Here is a 25966-nt window from a genome sequence, read left to right as displayed (position 1 = left end):
CGCTGTTTTTCCTAGGTATCCTAGCAAGATGCCAACTAATCAAGGGCCTTTTCTAGTCCCTCTGCTTATAGGCCCAGATTTAGCAAAACACTTAAGCATGTGCTTAAGTCCATCCTTATATAAGGACTTAAGCACATAAGTGCATTGCTGAATCAGGGCCACCTACTGCAAACTCTTCAGGGCAGAGACCAGGTCTGCCTGTGTATTTCTACATGATCTAACCCAAATGGGCCCTGATCCTGATTAGGGATTTTGAGTGCAACTGCAATAAACAACAGCTGGAAGCTTGTGGAAATGACTTTGTTCTGATTTTAGCAAGAGATTTATTAATATACTGTTTAAATGCAATTGATATAAACATTCCCCAATCCTTAATAAATGGATGTGTAAGAGATTCTGACTGTCTAATTTTTTTTTATTTTTTTGAAGAATTTTGGCCGTGGTGTGAGGGAAAGATGGTCGAAACCCAGAGTACCTGTTCTTTTCAATAATGCAGCTGATTCTCCTAGGGAGATGTTTAAGGCGAATACAAGTACCTTTAAAGAAAACATGGAGATATTCGTGACAGCTGACGCTCAGTTGCCCCATCCTTTCTCATGATACACTATCACCCTGAGCAGCATGAAAACCCAGCCCAGGCAGGCCATACAGAAGGGAAGGATATAACCTTTTGATAGGAACACTAGAGTTTATTTAGAATTTCTGCAAGCTTCAGTTTATCTTGTTGAGAAGATCCAGCCACGGGTTTCAGGTTGGACCTAGACAAAACTGTTCTCCTGAACCATCCCATAAAGCCATGCTTTACAACCCCACAGCAGGCCAGCCTCACAGGGGAGATGTCTTCATTTCAGCTCTTACCCTGCCTCAGAATGAACCTGACCATTAGAGTTTTGGAATCCCCATGAGGTATTTGCCTGCAGGGGAATGGGCCTCCATGCCTTGCTGGTTGCGTATGTTCTGTAGTAAATTTACACAAAAATCCAATAATGATGCAAATAGAGAAGGACTGATTAGTGAACTGGATGAGGCAAGTGTATCCTTAAACACAAGGGCTGTTCATTTTTGGTGTGAGAGATCAATGAAAGCACCCAGGAAGAGCCAGAGCTGTAGCCATTAGCTTTGGAAGCAGAGCCACCAAATGGCTAACCCCATTCCAACACAGTTGAACACAATCACCAGGTGCAAAACACATAGATTTTTAATTAAAACCACAATATTGGAGAACATGGGGAGGTGGGATGCTCAGGTATTGTTTTTGCAGACCGGGGGGAAGCCAGGTGATGTTTCAGGTCATGTGATGCATGCACGTGGAACTATTCAGGGAAAGGGACAAAACCCAAACAGGCCCTTGGTTGAGATCTGACAGGACTCACAGTAATGACCAAGGAATGGAAGCAGCCTATTGCCAGATTATTGAGGGCAAGTTAAAGGTGGACCAATAGGATTCACACAAACACTAGCTGCTTAAGATTCCAAATCCTTAACAGAATGAGGGTGCAGACTTAGATGGTCCATAAATAAATAACTCCATATTATCTCCTCCTTATGTTCCCCGTTCAGACTTATATGCTGGCCCCAGTAAAGGTTGGTGGCATCACTAAAGCCTAATGCAATGTAAGGAATGTACCTTTTGGTACTCTATTTTGCACTCTTATTGCATCTTTCACCAAGGATCGGAGAGAGCTTTGCAGACATTAAGGTCTCGACTTTCATTTAGTTTGAACTCCCATTGAAATTAAAGGGAATGTGGTGTCCAAATCTCCTAGGCAACTTTGAGAATCTCACCTTAATTCATGCCTAGTCTGCCCGGAAGCTATTATTAGACCTGTTTTACTGCATGGTAGGACTTGCCAAAGGTCATGCGATGAGGCAGTAAGGGCAAGATGAGAACCAGGTCTCCTCGGACTAGAACACTGTGCTCTGGTCCCTGAACTGCATCCTTTTAACTACAGCACCAGAACACAGAATGCTCAGGGGTCCTGGCAGGTTAAAGTCTTCCTAATTCACTTTCCCAGTGGATTTATTTGTAATTTAACTCTACATAGACATCCTGTTAATGATTTGGTAGTAAAACAGGGATGGATTTTGGGTCTTTTTTCACATTTTATTTAAAATGTAAGTTGACAAAGCCACTACATAAAAAAACCCCACAGCAGATTCAGTTTATCTACAATTGTCCCACACTGCACTAGCTCAGGCCCAAAGCAATAGGATAGAGGGGACGGCTGCAGCTTGGCAAGGGTTTGCCTTTTTAGCCCAAGAAACAGATACTGCATCTTAATTTAAATGCATTTCTCATCCCTTCTTTCCCCAGCAGCAGGGCACAAGCTTTGGAGAAGGAAGAGGCTCATTCCAGGGGATGCAGCCAAAGAGAAAATTGTGAAAAATAATTAAATATATCTTGAGCAAAATAAACTTTTTCCAATAATTTAATAGCAATCAAGGGGCTCAGATGGAAAGGGTTAGGCTGGCCACAGATGACAGCAGCGGGAGAAAAATTGGCATTGCATTCGCTAAGGAAGCCAAGCAAAAGAGTGTGTAGCAGGGCTAGCAAGGGCACAGTTGGTGCTAACCCCTGCCACACTCCAAACCAATGTTTAATAATACCGCGGGAGTAAACTTGCCCTCTCAAGCTAAGAACTTAAAAAGAATCTTTGTCAGAAACCAAGGGAACATGTAAGATTTCACCTCAAATCCATCCCATCCGTTTTCTGCCATTCCTTTTCTAGCACGCTAATTACCAAAGGCATGTCTAAGCCCCTCATTTAATCAGAGGTGCCCCTAAGTCTAAACCACTGGAAGTGAGAGTCTAGAACCACTGTATGAATTAAGCATGCTGAGTAAGCCTTCTAAACAACCTGCACATCTTGGCATGTCTGGTGCTTTAATGGGGTTTTGGTAAAAATAATCGTACAGTTTGCCCCAGTGGGGTGGCAGCTCTTGCAGGGAATGAGAGAGGTGAAAAACTTTTTTTAAGAATGCAAAAGGCTGCCCCAGGACATTGACACACATTTTGTTTCCAGCAGTTAAATAATAGATTTAAAGCCAATATACCTGCCCTATGCTCCATTCCCTACAGTAAAGTCTACAGTGTGTAGGGATGTGCTACTTAATGGGAAAAATCCCTTTATTATAGGGCTGTCAAAACAACTTATAATCAAGCAAAAGCAGCCATGATAAATTACAGTGAGGACATTAAGGCTGCCCCCATTCTAGTGGCTGCTAAGCACTGCACAGGAAAAGGTGGGTGTAGAGAAGGGGGCCGTCCCAGCCTGCTAAAACAGTGGCTTTGCAGAACCATTCCCACATAAATGCAACCAGCTGGTGTCCAAAGACTTCCCCGGAGCCCAGCTCCAGCTCCAAAGCCAGCTCAGCATTCTAGGACCTAGGCTTGCAGGGGTGGGGCTCCCAGCTGGAGAGGACAAGGTGGTGTGAAAGGAAGTCTCAAGGAAGTTCACCAGGGATAGGGGTTGGAAGAGGAAAAAGACAAACATTTTCTTATCTGGGCTAGGGGAGAGATGGCACCCTGACTTCATGTGACCCACAGGGATTTCCTACCACTTCCTCTACCCCTTTAAAAACACCCCCTAGCAAGCAAAGGCAGCAGCATAGACACTGGGGCCTCCTGACACCCAGGCACGTTCACACCCCAGGACTTCTTTTTCAGGTTTTCTTCACATCCACAATAGCAAGAGCTGGCTTTTTTTTTTTTTTTTAAATGGAATCGAAGGCCTGGTCTACACACCTTGGGTTCCTCAAACAAGACAGCAAAAGATTTCAGTGAAACTCAGAGTGAAACTGTAACTGCCCAACCCCCACTACATACCTTCCGCCCCTTCCCAACCCCGTTCCTCCAGGGGATCAAAGCCGAGGTCTTCTTGTAAAGCCATACTAGAAGTATCCCTGACCAAAACTCCTTTCAAGCCACCCTCACGCCCAGCTCAGTAGGCGGCAGCCTGTCGAGCCACGCACAGTGTAAGGCTGAACGCACTGGAGGCTAGAAGCACAGCGCTGGTTCTGTCACTGTCTAGTCAGTGTGGGGAGCACTTGCATGAGCAGCTGCTCTTGGTCACTTCTTCCCTGCAAGGTCGCTAAGTGCTTTGTAACTTTCTCTAGTTGTAAATACAAAGGGATGAATGGGCTGTGGGGCTAGAGAGGTGAGGAGGAGGAAGGAAGGAAGGAGGAGGAGAAAGAGTGCCGCACTGTTGTCTCCACTGCATCGACTCCTCCCATGGCCTCTTTAAGACGTGACAGGCTGGATAGGAAGCAGGCTGCCAAACTTAAAGTGCTGTATCACAGGAAACTTCTCCAGGCACTGCGGGAACAGAGAAGGAGAGGTGTAAAACCAGCATGCTGCAGGCAGGGGATCACTCCTACCAGAAGCAGAGAAAACCAGAGCACATTTCCACCTTAACAAACCACCCAGAATAAACCCAATTCCAGGCTGAGACTGAGACTCAGGAACCCATGTGGGCAACAAAAAGACAGGGCAGCTCTGTTCTAAAATCCAGAGGGACTGCCAAGGAAGAGCTACCTTGATGACTCTCGCCCTCAGCTCATTCCAGAGACACCATGGGCTTGATTCTGAGTGCCCATAATACCCCTTGTCTTCAGCTGGACTTCAAGAGCTTAGAACTTCGGACATTCAGGCCCTGAGTGTCAGTGGAAGCAGAGGAGGGCGATTTACCTCAGTAGCCATGTCTCTATCAATACCTTTAAGTTCACCACCTTGCCACAACAAAGATCCAGGGGAAAACAACACACGGGGAGTTACAGAAATCTATGTGGGGGAAGAGATTTGCCACCTCAGCTCTGGGATTGGCAGTTCTAGCCTCTTGGATTCAAATGCTTTGCAACAATGAGTTTCCCACATTGATTATACATTGTCCAAAACCATATTTCCTTTTTTTTTTTTGCTTTTAGATCCGTTGCCTTTCGGCTGCACCCTTATTTTGAGACACAGAAGTGTCGACTGACCTTCTCCATCCAATTCATTATTTTATACACCTCTTTTGTGTTCTCTTATCAGTCCCCTAACCACCAAGTCTTTTCACTCTGTTCTCGCAGAGTGGGTTCTCCATGCCCCTAATCATTTTAGGCACCTCATCTTTGGGCCGTCTAGATAAGGTTTCAGTTGCACTGGGTACCATTTGGAATTGTATTTTGTAGCATATGACCTTTTCTGTCAACGCTGATGTAACTCAGGCCACTTGCTAATGGGATGGCCATGGGAAGGAGATGCTGCTCCTCTGAGACCCAGCTGTACAGTACCAACTTCCCCAATGAACATGCAGGGACAGTACGTAAAGGAGCGTGCTTGCTCCCTCCTGCTATTCCTGAAAGAGAAGGAGCAGCAGAGGAGAGCTCCCACAAAGCCGACACATGCATCTGTCAGGGTCCCATGTTTGCAGTTGCACAAGCAGGGATGGCAGCTCCAACACAGAGCATACAAGCAACCTGTGCACCTCACAAGAGGCATTTCCCAAGGGAACAAGCTGCGGTCAGGCCAAACCCAAGGGAAGGCAGGAGGAGAGAAAGAGTCCAAGGAATGAAAGACGACCACCTAGAAGGGAAAAGGGTGTGCAAAGCAACTAGCTGTGAGGTAGGGGTCTCCAACCAGGCAACACACCTCAGGCCACACAACTGCTTCCTGCAACCTTGGGAATGAGACAGATGCGCAGCCACAATGGGAGCTGAGGAATGTGACCTGCTTCCACACAACTGAAGAGAACAGAAGAAAAGCCAGTGGGTTTAATCCAAAGCAGGGTGCATGGCCTAGAGTGGGAACAGGTGAAGCTGTGCGCTATAAAAAAAAAGATTCATTTTGGATACTTCTCCATGGGCAAGGCCAAGTGTCAGGAGGAACGAGCTGGATCAAAGGAAAGGATCTTTGACCTGGCGCCTTTGTAGCAGTCTCTCAGCACCTGGCCTTTCCTATGGAGAGGTATGAAGTTGTTCCTCGTCATAGCCCAGAGGGGCATGCAAGATTCACATTTGCATGTGCATCCGTCTCTGCAGTGCCTGGCAACAACAGCTGCAGAAAGAGCAGTCACACTCTGAACTGGGACAGAGAGCAGAGCTGGAGGGCATTCTCCTTTGCTAGGCCACATGCAGTTGATCGGGTGCCAACAGAACTGGGCAGCACCGTTTAGATTCTAAAATGGCCGCTCCCTGCAGAGGGAGTAGAATAAATGGAAAGGATGTTCAAGAAGGACAAAGAGGGGTATCCATTCCTGCACAGGGAACACAGGCTTGGGAAGGGCTCACTCCATCATGGCCCAGTGGGATGTGTGCACCATCACATCCTGGGGAGTTCTACAGTTTACAGGGCAGTAGATGAAGTGAGTGATGTAGCAGGGCTACACCCAGCTCCCTCTGCCCCAGCAAATAGGTCCCTCAACTGCCTCACACCAACACCCACTCTCAACAAGCGAGGACAATGCTCATGGGGTGAACGTGAACCAGACTGCATGCCAGGCGCTCTCCCAATGCAGCAGGGGTGGCAGCAGACACCCACAGCACTCCACACCACAGACGGACCGGGAAGCAGCAGCAGAGAGGAGTGCCCTCAGACAGAGAGAGAAGGAGCAATCCGCCTGCAGCACTGGGACTGAACACTTCACTCTGCAGTGGCAGCTGCTGCTGGTGCTATTTTTAGTTGGGCTCTTGTCTTCACAGCAGGGCCTGGGGACCCTGTCTATGTGGGTTAGGCTGGTCATTCTAGGATGTTCTCCAGCCTGGTTACCCAGTGGAAGCCATTTGCACTGGCATACAGACAGGGCATGGAAACAACCAATACACCACGTCAACACCTCCCCAAAGCTACTAACTTGCTTTCCAAAATGTTAGGGCTTGTCCGTGTCAGTGAAGATACTACCTACACTAAAGGGAGGAGTTCTCCCCTTGGCAAGGTAACTCCACCTCCCCAAAAGGCAATAGCTCAATTGATGGGAGAATTCTCCCATCGACTAGCCCTGTCTACACAAGGGGTTGGCTCTGCTTAACTGCATCGCTCAGGGAAGTGGTCTTTTCACATCTCTGAGCTATGTAGTTATATAGACCTAATCTCATGTAGATCAGGCTGTAGATGCCATAAAGAAAGAAAAAAAAGAAGAAGCCAGCTCTCACTATTAAGGCTGCAAAGAAAACCTGAAAAAAAAGAAAGAGTCAACCGAGTAAGGCCTGGTCTACACTGTTGCCTTAAATACGTCATGCACAGGTGGGAAAAATCCACACTCCTGAGCAGCGTAGTTAAGCTGACCTAACTCTGAGCATACAGGGCTAGTCAATAGTAGAATTCTTCTAGTTGCTGCCTCTCGGGGAGGTAGATTACCTATCCCAATGGAAGACGCCCTCCTGTCAGCATAGGTAGCATCTTCACTGAAACGCTACAGCAGAGAAGATGCAGCATTTAGGTGTAGAACTGCCCTTAGAAGAATGATACCACATCCCCCCTGCTCCCCAGTCTGCATACAGGGAGCTCAGAGCAAATTCCTAGTTTGGGTTCCCCCACCCACAACAGGAGATCCTCTGTCCACCAGGAGTTCAACGGAAAAGATTTATGCCATGGCACTAGTCGTTCTCTGGTTAGTTAGAAGAGGGAGCTTTACTCTTGCCTCTCAGCACCAGTAGGCATTCGTCTCCTGAAGTCTTGTTCAATGGAGAACTGAGTGTGGGAAACTGGACAGAGGCAGGAGGGTATTTTTACACATTAAAAAAATACAGTCTCACAGACCCTTTAGTGTGGGCTCTGACTAACTTTAAAGGAGGAAGCCATGAAGATCTGAGCACTGGTTGCACGGGGCTTAGACCTCGTTGCATTGGATGGGTATTCCACTTGGACTCTAAGTCAAGGTGCACCGAACTCAATCATTGCATGGAAGGCCCTGAGGCCACGCTGAACGTTTGTCCTAAATGTTCGACAAGCAGCAGTCACACCGGCTGACTGCAATACCCGAGACACGATCTTTAGCTCAGGTGAGGCTGAGCAGATGCAGTTGGACATTGTTCCTTTCTAGCATGGATGGGAAGTCATGAGTTCTGCAGCCTGTCTTACCTCCCTTGCACTCTGCAGTGCCTTGTGTTTGGAAGTTTCCCAGAAGACCCAATTCCCAGCAATGAAGCTAAGCACTATGGAATAGGTCCTTCAGGAATCCCAGAACGGACTGGTGACAGCAGACACGTTATGTGAACGCTCCACACAGCGCTGGCAGAAGCAACGCTCCTGTGACGATGTGCTGAACCATTAGGATAAGCAAGAGAATCAGCCACTCTGTGCACTCACTGTCCCAGCCATGGTTCCCTGGCACATCACAGGCACAGCCATCTCAGGCCTTGTCTATGCTGGAGGACTGGGACGATGAGTCAGGAATGCTGCTCACCACATTGCAGCAGAACCAGAACAATTCCATCATGTGAGAATGTAAATCCAGACTCCTTTCCCAGAGGTTCATCTGGATCATCTGAAACTTCCTCAGAGAGCCCCAGTTCTCCCTGCCCTTCTGCCTAGGGGGCAAACACTTCTGCTGCAGTCACTTCTTTTAAAGCGGTCTTGATTTTGTATTTGAGAGAGAGAGAGAGAGGCAGGAGTCAGTACCTGCGAGGGGCCTGGCACTGTACCAGCACACTCTTCTATGGGCGGGCGGGCCCTCATCTCCACTAACTGAGCTGAAGGACCCATCGCTGGCAAGCCAGAAACCAGCAAGCATTTGCCTGGCTCCTTGGGGAAAGGAACCGGTATGTCCAGGAGGACAGCTCACCCTCCCCCAGTGCGGAGCACAGATGGAGTTTACAGCCAGAGGCAGGAAGCTGCCATGGTGCTGTCGTCATCAGGGAAGCAGTGGGATTTCTGAGAAGGCCCCCAGGCCTGTGGAATTCCAGCAGGGGCCAGAGGTCAGGCTGCTTCCAGCAGAATCTAACTTCTTCACAATGCACAGAAGCCAAAACAAGTTGGAAAGGTTCTGAGACCAGGGGTGGGATGCAGGAGGGCTAAAATACCTGCTGGGGAAATAGTAACCATGGAAGAAGCCCCTGCAAATGCTGAGAGGAGCCTTCAGGGAAGCAGAGCTGGAAAGCAGTGAGAACATGTAGGCGAAGCTGACCCAGAGGAAGGAGAGAGCAAACTGAAGCAATAAAACCCTGGTGGGTGGAGCTGAGCTGGCTTCCAGCATCCTCACGGACCCCAGAGGTTCTACAGGAGATGTGCCGCTGTAGAACTTGGCTGGTTTGGGTTCCTGCTGAACAGATTCCACCACTAAAGCAAAGCATGGGTATTTAGCCACTACATGCGACTTCTGGCCCAGCACCCTGGGCCTCGACACGTGCAGGGTAAACTGAGGAGCTCCACAAGAGGCAGAGACGACTCCTCCAGCCATCCTGCTGGAAAGTGAGGCCAGGGGTTCAGCAGAGATATCTCTCTTCCTCCAGCACCAGCAGATGCAGGATTAGTGTTTCTCCTGCAGCCTTTGCAGATGGGATTGGGACTAGACTCGTCATGATGGAAAGTATTCCCCATCTGACTGCAGCTGAGAGGGAAAGGGCAGGAAATTCAAAGTAGGCTCAGGAGAGCACACCACAGCTGCTGCTTGAGCCATGCTCCATTCTCGGTCCTTTGATGGAAAAGAGGCTAAGAAAAGTCCCTCTCGCTTCCAGCCAAAAACTTCATCCATTAAAAAACAAAAACCAAAAGGCAGAAGATACTTTGTTTGCAACCCACTGCCCATCCACAGGTCTTGTACCCAGAATCCTTGGATCCAGAGAACAGATCCCACTCACAAGGGAATCATTCCTATTTTAGGTTTGCTACATTCAAGAGTCAGACAGAGAGGTGCAAAGATGAGACAGAAGCAACCAATTTGCCTTCTAAATTATCCGGACCTTAGATCTTATTCTTGACAGTTGCCCCATATTGTTATGTGGCATCAAATAGTTTTGAGTGGATGGATTTCCATCTTCTCCGGTAAAGAATGACCCTTTTCCCTTCCTTCTTGCTGGCTCCACTTGCCTGATAGGATGACGTGGCAGCACTTCAGTGTCTGGATGACATTGGATGCTTCTCACCATCAATCACAGCAGATATATACCTGAGAAGCTGTTTAATAGCTGGAACATTGCTGGCTTGGTGCCTCCATACTGAAGATTAAGTTAATGTAATCTAATCAACAGCAAGAAGCCATGGGGGAAGAAAAAGTCAGGGGCCTTGCTCAGATCATAGCGAGCCTGAGAGTGCACGCATGCACAAGTGAGAGAGAACATGAATGCAAATCCCCCCCAGCTCTGTCAACAGCAGCTGCCTGCCTGGGGGATGAACGAAGATTCAAGCCAGCAATTAGGAGCTCCATTTACCAAAGTATTGTCTGCTACCATTGGCAGTGTGGAGAGGGAGAGAGAAAGGTAGGGATGGCAGAAGGAAGGATTGGCAAATGCAGTGCTGCTGGGAAAGGGAAATATGAACTTGCTTCAGGGACCAGTAGCTAAGGGCCAAGATTTTCAAGAGTGATTTTAGGTGCCCAACTTGAGACATCTTGAGGGGGCTTGATTTTCAAAGGGTGGAGGCTGACTGCTATCTCAAGGTGTCTCAAGTTGGACACCCAAACTAAAAAATTACTCATCACTTTTGGAAGTTCTTGGCTAAAATTTGCTCAGCCATACTAAAAAAAAACTCACTAAAAATTAAAAAACCGAAACACCCCACACCATTATGGCCAAAAGCATCATCTGCTATGCTCCTGTCTGATCTCACAAACTGAGCAGGAACTGCTGGGATCAGTAGTTGAATGGGAGACGTCCAAAAGTAGCCAGCAGGAAATGGTGCTGGTGAGTCTGTATCTACACCAAGCTGAGGGCCCAGGCTTCTGGAGAAGATGAGATCCTAGCTACTTGTGGTTACTGGAGAGCCAATGGCATTTTTAACTGAAGCATTAACCCGATTGTCCTTGTCAAAACCCTATTAACCTATCAAAATAAGTCCTGCAAATTTCAACTGTACTCTGCATTTTTCACTTCCTGTCCTAATCATGATTTCGCACACAGTTTAAAAGCTTCTGCATTTCTCCCCAGAGGTGGATGCATCTCTCTAGGCATTTCAAGAATACCCACTAGTATGGTATCCAGGTGCCTGTGTGTAGTTTGCATTTCAGTCAGTAACGGAAGGAAGGAAGGAAGGAAGGCGCTACACAGAGGTAAGATTTAGTATTATGAACGTTGGTGTCTTGGTCACAGCCCCCAAAGGATGTCAGGGATGGGGATGCATTTAGCACACACCCCTTGAAATGACCAGACACCATGACCACTTCCCAGTCTCAAAAAGTGCTTCACAAACGCAGACAGATCCTTGGCAGTCCTGCAAAACCAAGAGGAGTCTGTGTCAGAGGCAGGATTGGATGCACTCAGAGCACTAGCCTGGAGCAGTAGTACTGGAACAGCAGTATAGGAAAATGGTGCAAAGGCAGGGTAAGGGGTAAGCAGCCAGCAGGTCACTCTCACACCTTGGTAGGATGGAGAACCCCGGGGTGCTTTAATAGTCCTCTTGGAGCCAAATCCTCTGCCATGGTAACCACAGGCTAGAATGGGTCACCCCAGAGAATCTGGCCTCAGGTTTCTTACAGGGCAGAGGCCCCAGCCCAGGGAGCAGTGCTGGCACTTGCTGTAGCTCTGGTTTAGACACAGGAGGCAGCACAAAGCTGCTGAGCTGAAGGAGACAGAGAAGCAGGGGAGCGGTGGGGGGGCATTACCCCACTGCCTGGCGATCCCAGCTCTTCAGAGGAAAGCTGAGCTGCAGCCGGAAGGAGCCAGCACGGTCCCTGGGAGTGACGCCTCACAGATTAGAGAGGTATGTGGGCTGGAACCTAAACACAGGATGTGAAGCTCAGAGGAAGGGAAGGGGGAGGGGAAAAGGGAAGGGAGAGAGTGGAGGAGGAGAGGCCCAGTTAACCCTTTCATGCACTCGCACTGAGTGGTGCTGCTTAGTCAAGACTCTACCGTATCTCCTGGTGATAGGGGCATGGCCTGCCTTGGACCGGAGAGCACTGAGCAGGATATTAACCCCTTCAAAACCTACACCTGGGGAGCGATGGTGCCTCCAGTGCCAGGCAGTTACATTGTACAGAGTGCCACACAGGAAGGGACAGGCACCAGCTCATGGCATCCCAAGGTCTTCTAACCCTGCACAGGCCCATGACTAGAACCCTGTTGCTGAGCCATGCCAATGTGCTTCCCCAGCAGGAGAACAGTTCCTTCGGCCTACTGCTCCCCACCCCTTCCGTCCTTCCCCTGGAGGCCCAATATAGGTGGAAGTTCCTGTCCAGCTTCCTTAAGTGCCGCAGGAGGTGTATATGTGGGAGCTGCCCAACCCCCTAGCTCAAGGTTTACAGTGGAGCAACAGGACTGAGGCCTGGTCTACACTGGGGGGGGGAATCGATCCAAGTTACGCAACTTAAGCTATGTGAATTATGTAGCTGAAGTTGACGTAACTTAGATCGACTTACCGTGGTGTCTTCACCGCGGTGAGTCGACTCCTGCTGCTCCCCCGTCGACTCTGCCTGCGCCTCTCACCGAGCTGGAGTACAGGAGTCGAGGGGACAGCGCTCGGGGGTCGATTTACCGCATCTAGACTAGACGTGATAAATCAACCCCCGCCGGATCGATCGATCCAGTGGGTAGTGTAGACATACCCTGAGGGGAAGGCAGGCTGTGGCCTTGTCTACATACCAAAGCTGCACTGATTTAACTGATTTGGTTTCTGATTATGTGGGCAAGCTGCAATCAAGAGCAGACACTCAGATTGGTTCAGGAGTTTCCACACAGGGGGGCTGGCAACTGATCTAGTTCAGTTTGGGCAATTCCCATGTATGGATCAGCAGTACATTTGCTTCAAGCAACAGCTCTTAACCTGGAGACCTATAATTAGCATGAGAGAAAAAGAGAGAGACCAAAGAGACGAAGGAAGGCAAACATCATCTAAAGATGTGTTAGCTTTGGTAAGAGTGTTAGCTTTGGGGGAAGCTCATAGGTACTCCAGGCCAGCCTCTCAGAAGAGATGTTATATGTATCAGTGTATGTATGGGAGGAGCTTGTCACAGGCTCTAGATCCAGACTCTCCCACCAGGGGGTACTATGGGGAACAGCGTAGGAGAGTGGTGCAGTATGCAAGCCTTAGCCTCTTGGAGCAAACAGTCAGTGGATGATTACTGGCTCTGAAGGAGCTCTGAGGTGCCCTACACCCAGCTTGTAAGAGGTGCTGTGTAGGAAGTGATGCACTAGCAGAAGAACAGAAGAGCTAATCTGAAAGGTTGCTGTGATTTGCAAGGCAGGAGTTGCGTGCCGGATCCAGTGAGACCACACTCATCTCTCCCTCCCCTTCACTCACCTCTGCCTTGTACATGCGGATGAGACCCTGGTTCACTTTGGACCAGGAAGGTACAGCGCTGATGTTCCACAGCTGGTTGGAGTGCTCAGCGAAAGGGCCAGTCTTCATCTAAAACACAGAGGAAGAGAGCTAAGGGAGCCGAGCCAACAGGGAAGTTTGTGCACAAGCCCAGTGACTCACAGTCACGCTCACTTCAACAAACATTCCTGCTGGGCTGTGTGACCCAAGCACCGTCCATGTCACTGCGCCCGCACCTCCTTCCTTCCACATGCCCTCCTGCAGCAGGGAGGGGGGTATCCTAGGCCCCACACCCTAAAAGCACTAAGCATTTTCTGCCCCACATTCTATTCTAATCACATTTTTCTCTTCTCCTTGTATGAATTCATTAAAGAGCAAACACAGTCCAGCTCAGCGCTGCTCCCATTCTACCCAGAAACCTCCCCATGCAACACGGCTTTCCAAGAAAATGACTCATTCTCCATTCAGAACAACAACCAGCAGCAGCCACCACCACCGCCGCCAACCATGAATACAGAGGGCAACGCAGGTTGGCAGCAGCTCTTGCGCTTGGATCCAAACACTGCACCTGCCATGAGCAGAGATGGGCTACAAGAGGGTCTAGTGGTTCTTTAAAGTTCCTGCATTTCATATTGCTGGTGAAGCTGCAAGGCTCCACCTTACAGTAGATGCAGCAAACGGGCAATGGATTTAATTAATTTTTTTAACTATAGTGTTTAATCATTGATGCTAGCTTCTTTCCAGAGATAGATTTTGGGGGGCGGAGGGAGCTAAACTCAGGGACAGCTGCCTCTAGATTATCCCACTGTTTGCCACTCTCCACCAAATAAACAGACCCTCAGGGAGAAAAAAATAATGCAGCCAATCTGACTGAGTGAAATTCTCATGACTTCATAAACCACAAGGCCAAAGCTCAGGCTAAAAAGGATCATGGGGAAATAAGAGTCTTTTTGACTATCTTGAGCACCCTGGGTCTTTAATAACTAACCCCCCCCCCCACACACACACACACACACAGCAAGCGGGGAAAAGTGTTTATGCTTTTGAAGCTGCCTGCTGTAAAAAAGCTGATCAATCCATTTGAGAGAAACTGCTGTCCTTCTGCAGATGCAAAGTGGCAGCAATTTACAAGGAAGAAGAAGAAGAAGAAAAAAAAATCACTCAGAGGACAACATTTAGACTCCATTGACCTCAGAGCTGAAGCATTGTGGGTAACGGTTCTGTAGTTCTGTCTGCTCTGAACAGCTGCGATGAGAACGCAGATGAATTTCTGCTTCCTCTTTGCAGTTCTTCTGAGCTGGGGAATGACTGATGAGCCACTAAACCGTGCCTGCTCCCCTTCATTTTGCGTGTGTGTGCACACATGTTTTCCTTGCAGATACAAGATGAAACACACACAAAATTAAAGGGAGCTAGTGTGTTATTAAGCACAAAGATTTGGCATCTCATCATGACTAGTGGGTGACTGAAAAAAACTGTGCATGTCAGGGGGTTATACTGACGAGGCTTGGCACAGTCCAGCTGACATGCCCCAAGTCTCATGTGCCTGGGATGCACTGCAAGGCAGTTTTTAAAAGCATCTCTCCCTTCATGGAAGATTCTGCGGCATGCATTGCAGCGACAAGCCTCATTCCATTCTCCAGTCCCTCCTTCGTTCAGATTGGCACAGTCCTGATCAACCCCTTTGGCTTTGCTCCTGGCCTGAAAGAGTTAAGGCAGATGGGAAGCTCTGAAAAAGCCGCTTAGGATGGCCAGACCCGTTCAAGCCATACAGGATTTGGGCGCCTGGAGCACCTGACGCATCTGTGACCACGGCCTTCCTAACCCGTGTCCGCTCCAGCAGAAGACTTGGCTATTGTTTCAAACTGGGGAGGGAGGGCAGAGAGGGAGAAAAAAAAATTAGCTCATTTTAGCCACAAAGGGAGAAGAGAGAGAAAACAAGCGAGCTGGAGAGAGCGAGAGAGACAGCAAGAGCGCTGCAGTCCCGCAGTGACCCCAGGGGAATGTAGTGAGTCAGAGCAGCCATATTGAGCAGGAAATTACTCACAGACGCTGCGTTCCTGCCTCTCTGTTCCCAAGAGAATCAGCCTTTTGTAAATGGTTCCTCTGTCAGTAACTGGAGGGGGAGGGGGGGGGACGGCTCTGTGCAGTGCCTTCCTGTCAGTTCCTTCCCTTCCAGCTGAAACCTGAGCCCTCCCTTCCCAAACCTCCAAATTTAGAAGCCAGATTGAAACTGAAATTCTTCATTGCCTGCCCTTGGCTCTTAAAGGAACACAGCCCTGTTTTGTTCAGGCTTCAGCCCTCTGCACAGTTCAGCACACACACAATGCTTGGGCTTTTCCCCTATATGTACCGCAGTCCCACAGATTATACTGGAGATCTAACAAGGGACCAGCTTTATCTTTGTCTCTTGCAGAGGGCTCTGCATATTGTAGGCACCAGATAACTAACAGCACTGGAGAGACAAGGTGGGTGAGGTAATCTCTTTTATTGGACCAACTTCTGTTGGTGAGAGAGAAGCTTTCGAGCCACACACAGCTCTTCTTCAGGTCTGTGTGGCTCAAAAGCTTGTCTCTCTCAACAACAGAAGTTGGTCCAATAAATAGATTGCCTCACCCCCTCTTGCCTCTAATATCCTGGGACTGACAACTCCAACTACACTGCATACACCACCATTCAAAGCACCCAGAGATATCACAGCTCACCAGCAATCGGGGGCCGGGGGGGGGGGGAGAAGGGGATTATGCAACGGAAGATTATTTCTTCTGAAGGGTTTTTTGGTTGAGGAGGGGTGGGGGTGATGTTCTTATACTTGCTTTTTGCCACTCTCTTGTTAAGCACTGCTGTTTGAACATGGAAGTTAGAACCAGAGAATGAGCCAGTCCTAGGGGCCTGACTCAGTAGTAGTGATACAACGTTGCAGGGGCACATTTCACACATTGTTACATACATGAATAAAGCCTCACATTTCCCCACCCAGCACATCAGGGTTAATTCCATTTTACAGACAGGAAAACTGAGGCAGAGATTTGTTCAGTTCATACTCTTTACATTGCAGCAGCACTTAGAGTTCCCTTGTCCTAGGCACTGTAGGAACACATACAAAGAAACAGACCCTGCGCAAAAGATCTTGCAATCATTTTAAATTACTTGCCCTCTGCCACAGAGCTGGGGGTGGGGGTGGGGAGGGGGAAATCGACGGTTCCTGACTCTCAGTCCCCTGCTCTAACCCCTATACAACACTCTACTTCCCCTTACACACAGGGAACTCCCATTTAGGGACCAAAGCCATTTAGGAGCTATCTTTAAAAGTCACCCTATAATTAGTCAATTTATGTAACATTTGCTGGAATACTCATATAGATTACAGAGAACACTAAAGAAGAGTTTTAGTGGATTCAAATCAGACATTGAGTGACTATTACTTTAACAATTTGAGGTTTAATACACATATAAAAATAATGTAATCCAGTATCTATATTACTGAAACATCACATAAAGGCAAAGGAATGGAGAACTCGGAGAAAATACTGTACTTTTTTTTTTTTTTAAAAAACCACCACAGCAGTTGCTGTTTTTTGAACGGTTCAAAAGCAAGGAATGATCCAGTACCTATAAAATGCACTCAATCTAGGACTATAAGCGTGACATTTGCTTTGTGTGTATGTAATGTTATTAAGGGAAAGCAGGCTTTCAATCAAGGGGATTAGAAGAAAAAAAAGCATTAAAGTAAGTTTTAAAACCTTTTTTCCTGTTATTTTACCATGATATTTGTTGTTTGTTCAGCTTGTTGATTTAATGGACAGAAAGCTGGTATTAAAAGCTGTTATACCTCCACCTAGTGGCAGTAGCAACCTTTGTCCATGAAACTAAACAATTACATTTCAAAAGATAAATCTGTTTGAAACAATATTTATGAGAAAATATGGTTAAAAATATCCCATGTTTTATCATTCAGGTTGTCCTGACTGACTCTTTATCGGCTCACCCAACAGGAACCCAGAGCAGCTTTTCATGCCACTAGGTGGTGCTACAGCAGCTAAATATGGTAAATTTAAAAATCCAGATTCTACCAGCTCCCATTAAATTTGTGAGACAGAGAAATATTTATTTATTTAACAATAGCCATAAAGCTAATTCTTGCAAGGAAAAAAAAAATAAAATGACTAAAGAGGTTTTAAAAATCCATTTCAACCGACCAAGCGTCATCTGTATTTTGCTTATAGTTTTCTATACCTGTGCGCAGAGATGCGTGTTTGTAATATACCCTCAATACAGGAACAAGTTACACATAACAGAATTAAAATAAATCTTATGTTGGACCAACTTCTGCTGGAGAAAGACAAACTTTCAAGGTTACACACAGCTCCTGAAGTCCTGAAGAAGACCTCTGTATGAGCTCAAAAGCTTGTCTCTTTCACCAAAAGAAGCTGGTCCAATGAAAGATATTGCCTTACCCACATTGTCTCACTAATATTCTAGGACCAACACAGCTACAACAACACTGTAAACAATAAACCTTACAGCATCTTGGCTTCAGCTTTCACTGAGCAGGAAGCACAAATGGATTCTCACCCCCCCACCCACACAATTTTTTTTTCCTTTGGCATTATACATTAGCATGTTCTCAATGATATTTGGTTTCCACTAGGTTATTTTTAAACTGAAAATCAAGGGTTAAATTCCAAGAGATACTAAGCACCAGCAGCATCTGCTGGGAGTTCCAAGGGCCCAGCACCTCTCGGGATTTGGTTCAAAGGGAGCTACATGCCACTTTTAAGAATGCACTATACTGTTGATTATAGTGGGGTGGGTGTCATATCATGTGAACCTGTCTGTTTGATCACTAATTTAGCAAGAGGAGATAGAGAAGAAGGGGGCACAGAGGCATAGAATAGCAAGAAAAGAGTGTCGTTGTATGCATAAAAATTGTGTCAGCCTCTATTTCTAGCAGGTTACCAGAAAAGTGATTGCTAACAGGAATAGAGTGCAGTCTTTGCTCTCCCCACTGAGACCTCATGGGAATGAGCACCGTATACATGTCCAGCCTAGACTATTTGCAGTATTGTAGCCATGTTGATCCCAAAACATTAGAGAAACAAAATAGTTGAGGTAATATCTTTTATTCGACCAACTTCTGTTGGTGGAACATACAAGCTTTCAAGCTTCACAGAGCTCTCCTGCAGGTCCTTGCTCCTGGGGGAATTTGGTGCCACTGCGCGTGCGCAGAAATCATGTCCCCTGCAGATTTCTTTGCTTCCCTGCAGAAAAATGACTTTCTGATAGGGAAGCAAAGGGAAGCTGCAAGAGCAGTCACGCACCACTCCATAGCTGCGCAGGTACATTGTTTCAGGCACCCAGAGCAGCCAGCGGACAGGCAAATCACTGCAGGGCTGCGGACACCCCACTAAGTGGCTCTTACCCTCAGCCAAGGATCAGTGGCTGGGCTGGAGGCAGGAGAGGACGGGACTTCCTCTTCCCTGCAAGGAGTGTCAGGCCAAACCCCCGAAACCTCCCCCAGCTGCACAAAAGCTCAGCATCCTCCCCTGCTTCCTGCCCCCATCACCCCTCAGCTGAGGGGGGAAGGGTCACTGTACAGAGAGTTGCTCCCCCATCCACCCAAACCCCATGCATCTGGACCTCCCATACTCAGACACCCCTGCCAAGCCTCTCCCCGTATGCCCCAACCCCCCCCCAGCCCTCCATACCTGAACCCCACCCCACTGAATCTCAACCCCTATATCTGGAGCCCCCTGCACCCAGAACCCCTGCTTCCAGACCACCCCCAACTAAGCTCCCTGCACTCAAACCCCCACCCTGACAAGCCCCACCCCCCTACACCACCCTGAGCTCCCTCATCCAGACCCCCATGCCATTGACCCCCAACTGGCTGAACCAAGACCCCCACCCCACCAAGCCCCACTCCCCCAGCACCAGACCCCCCTGCTGAGACCTCCACACCTGGACCCCTCCACTGAGCCTCAACCACCTTCACCTGGAATCCCCTGCAGTGTCCCATTGCCCCTGCACCTGGAACCACCCCAACGAGCCTCTGTGCATCCAGATCCTCCCACACCTAGATCCCCCACTGAGCGGCCTGCACACAGATTGTCCCACACAGAATCCTCTCACCCCACATTGGGATCCCGTCTGGTTGAGCCTGCCTGCCCCACACCTGGAGCGCCTGGCACAGAAGAGCAGGGCCCCAGGGTGTTTCTGGGGCAAGCCCAGGCCTTGTGCTGTGTCAGAGTCAGATGCAACCTCACGACTGAGTCTGTGTCCTGGGGTGGGGAGGCCGCAGGGTGATCTTCCATCTTCGTGCAACCAGTGGCCTATGCTCTCCACTGCCATGCTGGAGCCTCTTCATTTATTTATTGACAAATAAAACTTAAAAAAATATTTTTAAATATTGTGCACAGAATTTTAAATTTTTTGGCACAGAATGCCCTCAGGAGTAGCAGGTCTAACACTCTGGTTACCTTCCCCAGATCTGAAGAAGAGTTCTGTGAAGCTCAAAAGCTGGTGACTTTCTACCAAGAGAAGTTGATCCAATAAAAGCTACTACTTCACCTACCTTCTCTCAGCCTAGATTAGTCAGACAAGACGCTTACACCATGTGGCTGCAGACAGGAGGCAGTAAGCACCATAGTTTAGAAACAGCGCCCTCTAGTGAAGATACACTGATGTTACCATAGAGGGGCTTTCCCAAATCTTTTGCCAGCATTATTTCCCCCATCCCAAGATTCCATGATACACTTTAATGCGGATATGGTTCTGGACACATTATCAGCCAGGGACGCTCTCCTCACTAGCTCACAAGAATGGCCATTTAATAAGTATAAATAATAAGCAGAGAACCAATGGCCAGGCTGGGATTTGGAGCGACCCAGGCCCTGTGGTGGGTTAGGAGCACACACAGGTGACTCAGAGGCACTAGGGCCCTGTCAAGAGGCTTATTGCCGAGGGAGGTATAGCTTGGAGTACCAGTCACAAGGACCTGACTTAACAAGGACCACCACCTCAACCCTTCTAGCACACATGTTCTGCAATCACATACACCTTACCTTAACCAAAAAGGTGTCCAAGGCTATATATCTGCTTTATTTACCGCCCATGGCAAATCCCACTAAATCACCCAGATCCATCTCCCATGCAGCTTCATCACATTCACTCTCAACATCCCCGCCAAACTCATTCAAGAGGAGAGTCAGGGGCTTGTACAAAGGCTCAGCCAAATGTTCCACAAAAATGAACAAAAATAAAAAGGAGGAGGAGAAAGCCACAGCAGGTACCCAATAATCCAAACCCAAGAGAACCCAATACAGCTGAGAAGTCTCTCGATAGGGTAAGTATCCCCACCCTCACCTCTGTAATGAACAGGATGCACTCCAGGAACATGTAGTCCTTATGATTTTCATTCACTACCTTCTCATCAACAAAGTGCCGAGGTTCCAGGTTTGGGTGTTCTGAAAAAAAATTCAGATGTCTGTCCTTCAGATACCAACCAATGTCAAATCGCCTGGTCTCTTCCTGCTCCAGCCCCTCATTATAGACACAATCCACTTCAATACCTTCTGGTGAGTTAGAGACAGAAGTTTCATACTAAGTCACCTACCACAGGTGTCAGTGAAGGATTGGTTCCTACCAACCATACATTGCATAGGGCTTTATCCAGTGGAGGTTTAAATGTCTCCATAGATGGGACTTTCACACACTTCCCTTGGCAGACACTTTCACAGGTTTCCTGATGTGTGACCTGTCTTCACTTCATCCTTTCATTGTGCCACCCTATGTCATCTATCTTCCCTCCTTGATGTTTGTACCATTAAAATACTGATAGGTTGAGGAGCCCATGGCCCTCAGCTACAAAGCTACATACATTTAGTCCTTTTAATCTTTCATCAACCTATTAACCAGGTTGGTTGCTCTCCTCCAAGGCTCTTCTCTGTTTGTCTACATCTGTCTGGTAAACGAGCAAACACTGACTTCTAAAGTATTCCCTCAGATCTCTTTTTGGCTTTTGTATATGCCCATGCAGCCAGCCAGTTTTCCATCCATTCTGTGTGGTTACCAGCAACGACAACATAAGTTACGAGATTTCATGAGACACACATTACCAAAATTAAGTTATATTACAACTACTCCATTCCTTTCCCCCACTGATTTTGAAATTCAAAAATGTAACATTTGCTCCTTATAAACCTATGACTTCATTGGTCACAGCTTTTTATCCCCTAAATATTTACAGATACTCTCTTCTTAATGTTTGCTCCATTATTTTACTAGAGACTGAAGTGGATTTTAGTGGATGTTAATCAGGCTCAGATCATTCTTCCTCGCTAGAGGCCATATTTCTAACCCTAAACTCTAAGAAGGTGATGCACTAGGTTCACTGACTTTGGCTGTAGACCCAAGTCAATAGGATGAGTTGAGATGTCCTGGATCTTGAACCCAGGCCTGGGAGTCCCCAGACAGCTGCCATATCCTGGCCTCCACCCAGTGGCTACTGAAACCAGGTAGGCGGAGATAGTACTAGGGCTGTAACCCCAGCCAAGGCACCCACCTACAGGAGCTCTGATTGGAAGATGGCCCAGCTGCACCGATAGGTCCAACTATGCAATTTTAGCCAGGAGTAGGAACAAGAAGTTTGTCCAAGTAACAAGATGGTTTTCTGTTGTGCCTGCATTGGAGTCTGCTTGTATCTACCTCCTGCACGCAACCCTGTTCCTGTTCTGCTCCTGGCTCCTACCTTACCCCTGCCTTCACTCCTGTTCCCACCATGCTTCATCCTGGCCTCTCCTTCTGCCCTTATGCCTCACCGCCAATCCTCAGTGACCAATCCTGGTTCCGAACCCAGCCTCTAACTTCTGACCCTGACTCCAGCTTGACCCTTGGCTCTGGCATTTGGCATCTGACCTCTGACCTCGGCTCTGACCCTCAGCTTTGATTCCTGATTCCAATTCTGGCTTGACCCCAAGCTCTGTTAACTGGCAGTTGACTCTGCTGCTGACCCTCGCCTTCATTCCCCAAACTGTATGCCTGCTCTGCCCACTAGACCTGGCCAGCTACCTCCTGGTCCATAACATTTGTGCAACGAACAATATGATGAGGGCTCCTATCAATGGTATCTCACAGCACAGCTCCAAAGCAGAATTAGCCTGTGGACCAACCAGTGCATTGTGTCAGATGCATGTTGCCTGTCATGATCAGACTAGAGTATGCATTATTATTTGTTCACAGTAGCACCTAGAGGTCCCTGCTGAAATCAGTGCCCCCTTGTGCTAGGTGTCATACGTACACATTATGTCCTTGCCTCAAATAGTTTACCATCTAAACAGACAGAACAAAGGAAATGTGCCCATTTTACAGATAGGGAAATGAAGCCCAGAAATATTAAGTGACTTGCCCAAGGTGGCCCTGGGAGCCTATGGCAGAGCTGGAAATTAAACCCAAATCTGAGTCCCACTCAGGGCATACACTGTCCTTTTCAGCACCAAAATACACACAGGAGTCTCAATAAAAAACCGGTATACTTTAAGATGTTTCAGCATTTCCACTGTAACCCTCCTTTTTCACAGTCTGACCAACTTGCTTCTTTTGAAAGCAGAGAACAAGAATTCTTAACTTCAAGCAAACATTTAAAATCAGCTTTTTTTAAAGTCACACTTAGCTGCAAAAAAAATATCCCAAACCACTGCTGGTCTTCCCAGTGAAGGACAGAAGGAAAGAGAGAGACCAGAGTTTGGTAGGTTTGTTCGTACCTATCAGTTGGGAACTGCCCCATATGAAGGGCAGAAACTGGAAGTCGTCCAGGCCCCACACTCCCTGGCTACCAGCTGGTTCCATCCTGTAAGTTTTCTGGAGTTTCCGCATCACCTCCAGGTACCTAAGGTAAAGAAGAAAGGGAAGGGCTAATAGAAGACATCAGACGTAAAGCCTCAAGGCCTCTCCTCCCTGCTGAAACAATGGTGAGTTTCCAATCAGAAAGCCCATCTACATATATAGGAGAGAACCAGATGCCCCAAGGTCGTTCTCTCTGGACCCAGCACAAGCACCTGATCCAGTCCAACAGCCTGCTGGCTGAGTGAACATCAAGAGTCCATGCTGGAGGAGAAACAAATAACAACAACCCATTTGTGAAAGGCAGAGGTTTGACACAGTCTGGTCCACAGCAGGGTTAAGTTTACAGCTAACAGATATCTGATATTGGTTTTCTTGTACCAAATTTTTACCTTTTGATTAACCAGAGGACAGGATACACTAGTATAAATAAACCTTCCCTACTCATGTTACCCAGAGAGCCCCTGGAGGAAGAGTTACCCAGGGCCTATTTTGGTCATTCAACTATACATAAGAGGCTAAGCAGGGAAATCAAGGATCAGCACTTTGCCCAGAGGAGATAATGTAAGTGGGTGATGGTGACAGCATAAAAGGCAGCAGAGTCCCTGAATCTTTTGATGAAAATAGAGCTAGTACCTGTGGATGACAACTCTGACTCACTGTAGAACATATTCCATCATGCCCATCACTCTGCATCCTCTCTCTGTGCCCATTTGTGAGGAGACAAGAGGGAGTAAGCTTTTAAAGGTGCTCCTTACAGACCAGGATCAGAACCCTGGATCTATAACTTGCATACAGTGCCCTGCATAACGCTGCATACTTGACAGATGTTCTGCCACAAGACCATAGAGAAAATTGGGCCTGATGATAGATTTAATGGCAAACACAGCACTGAGGTTTTTACTGAATTCAATTTAAAAAAAAAAAAAAGGGAGCAGCAGCTTTTGAACACCATCCCTGTGTATTTTACTTTGCTGCAAAATTTTTCTGTCTGTTGCCTGATAACGACACTTTCCCCATCTCTAGCCCCTTTCACCAAAGAATCGCAATGCGCTTTACAAATATCCCTGAGTTAAGCTGTACAACAGTCCCTGTGAGGGAGGATTGATCATCCCCACTTTACAGATGGGGAAAGTGAAGCACAGAGAGGAGAAGCAACTTGCCCAAGTTCACACAGTGAGTCAGTGGAACAGTTGGGATTAGAACGTAGGCGTCCCAATGGCCAGTTCTCTGCTCGCATCACTACAAACCCCACCTCCTGCATTGTGGTAGCTGTCAAGAGGAGCTATGGACGGCTGGCAGGTTCACAGACTGAAAGGTCAGAGGATACCATCAGATCATCTAACCTGATCTCCTGTGTAACACAAGCCACAGATTTTCATCCAGTTACCCCTATATTGAGCCTAATAACTTGTATTGACTACCGTGTATCTTCCAGAAAGCTGTCTAGTCTGGACCTGAAGCCATTAAGAGATGGAGAATCCACCACTGCCCTTGGTAGTTTCTTCCACTAGTTAATCTCCCCACTTGTTAAAAAAAAAGATCCCTTATTTGTCATCTGAATGTGTCTGGCTTTACCTTGAGTCTTGTTATGCTTTTATCCAGCCTGTTAGCAACTGGTGCATTTTCTCCATGAAGGTATATATACACACAGCTCGGGGATCACTGTTTTAACCAAGTTTTCTGCTTCCTTAAACACAACAACGAAAGGTTCCCGAGTGTTAACCTAGATGTGCCACAAGCCAAAAGGTGGGTATAAGGCTCCAGTGTGGGGAGGGACACAGTGATCAAATCACCTCCTGGTCTTGGATTTGGAGTGAGGACACAGACTACTGTACATCAGACAGCATGACAACACAAAGGGTGTGGGGGCACACTATGACCAGATGATAGCGAGAATTAGGTGTGGTGGACTGGTGGTTGCAGGCCACATGCTTTATGACCAGTGAACCACAGACAGATCTGTGGGGAAAATGCCCTAGGAACAGCTCTACCTCACCTGTTCTTGCATTGCCTCACCTATTAAACACTTTGAAGACAATGGCCAGCTGGTCATCCACCCTAAGAACACCAATTTTGCACAGGCAACAGAGGAAGGCAGCGAATGCCGCTTCGTGACCTGGGATTGAAGAAGAGGAGACAGACAAAACATTGGCAATTCCCATCATAGATTAGCTCTCTGAAGGTGCTACAATGGCTCTTTAGAGGACACAGCAATCACATCCCCATGAGTGGCAGAGCCCCAACCAACCAAGGCTCCTTCTTACTTGGATAAGATCACAAAAAAGAGACTCCTCCTCTTCTTAACACCCAACAATAATATTTCACACCTACATAGCACCCGCTATCCAAGGATCCCACAGTGCTTCACAGCCATTAACAAATTAAACACATACCCTCGTGAAGTAGCGAAGGATTAGTCCCATCTCTAAATTGTGGAAACTGAGACACAGAAGAAAAGGAGTACTTGCGGCACCTGAGAGACTAACTCCTTTTCTTTTTGCGGATACAGACTAACACGGCTGCTACTCTGAAACCTGAGACACAGAAGAGTTATGTGATTTGACCAAGACCACACAGTGAATCAGTGGCAGAATTCAGAAGCCCTGAATCTAGTCCAGGAATTGAATCACTAGACAACACTTCTCCTGCACCCACACATGAACACCCTCCCTGCTCAGACTTAGGGAATTAAGATGTCAATTTCATCTCTGTGGTTCTTCCACAATGGCCCATTGGCTC

The 25966-nt window shown here is 47.6% G+C and overlaps 1 protein-coding gene across 2 annotated transcripts in view; it reads right to left on the bottom strand.

Annotated features, from left to right (window-relative positions):
* Positions 1 to 1175: 1175 nt before the first annotated feature.
* The window catches only part of PTPA (protein phosphatase 2 phosphatase activator), a 41364-nt gene continuing 16573 nt past the window's right edge, over positions 1176 to 25966 (bottom strand). For both annotated transcript variants that reach the window (XM_073315012.1, XM_073315013.1), the window contains 5 exons: positions 25244 to 25343; positions 23146 to 23270; positions 20750 to 20850; positions 13367 to 13474; positions 1176 to 4315 (listed from right to left, as the gene is read on the bottom strand). In XM_073315012.1, the coding sequence (XP_073171113.1) occupies positions 4241 to 4315; positions 13367 to 13474; positions 20750 to 20850; positions 23146 to 23270; positions 25244 to 25343 (509 nt within the window). In that variant the 3' untranslated portion in view covers positions 1176 to 4240. The remainder of the gene's footprint in view (positions 4316 to 13366; positions 13475 to 20749; positions 20851 to 23145; positions 23271 to 25243; positions 25344 to 25966) is intronic.

This window comes from Lepidochelys kempii, chromosome 16 (assembly GCF_965140285.1).
Source record: "Lepidochelys kempii isolate rLepKem1 chromosome 16, rLepKem1.hap1, whole genome shotgun sequence".
Lineage (NCBI taxonomy): Eukaryota > Metazoa > Chordata > Testudines > Cheloniidae > Lepidochelys > Lepidochelys kempii.
The sequence above is the reverse complement of the archived record's forward strand: the minus strand, read 5'-3'. Positions and strand labels throughout refer to the sequence as shown.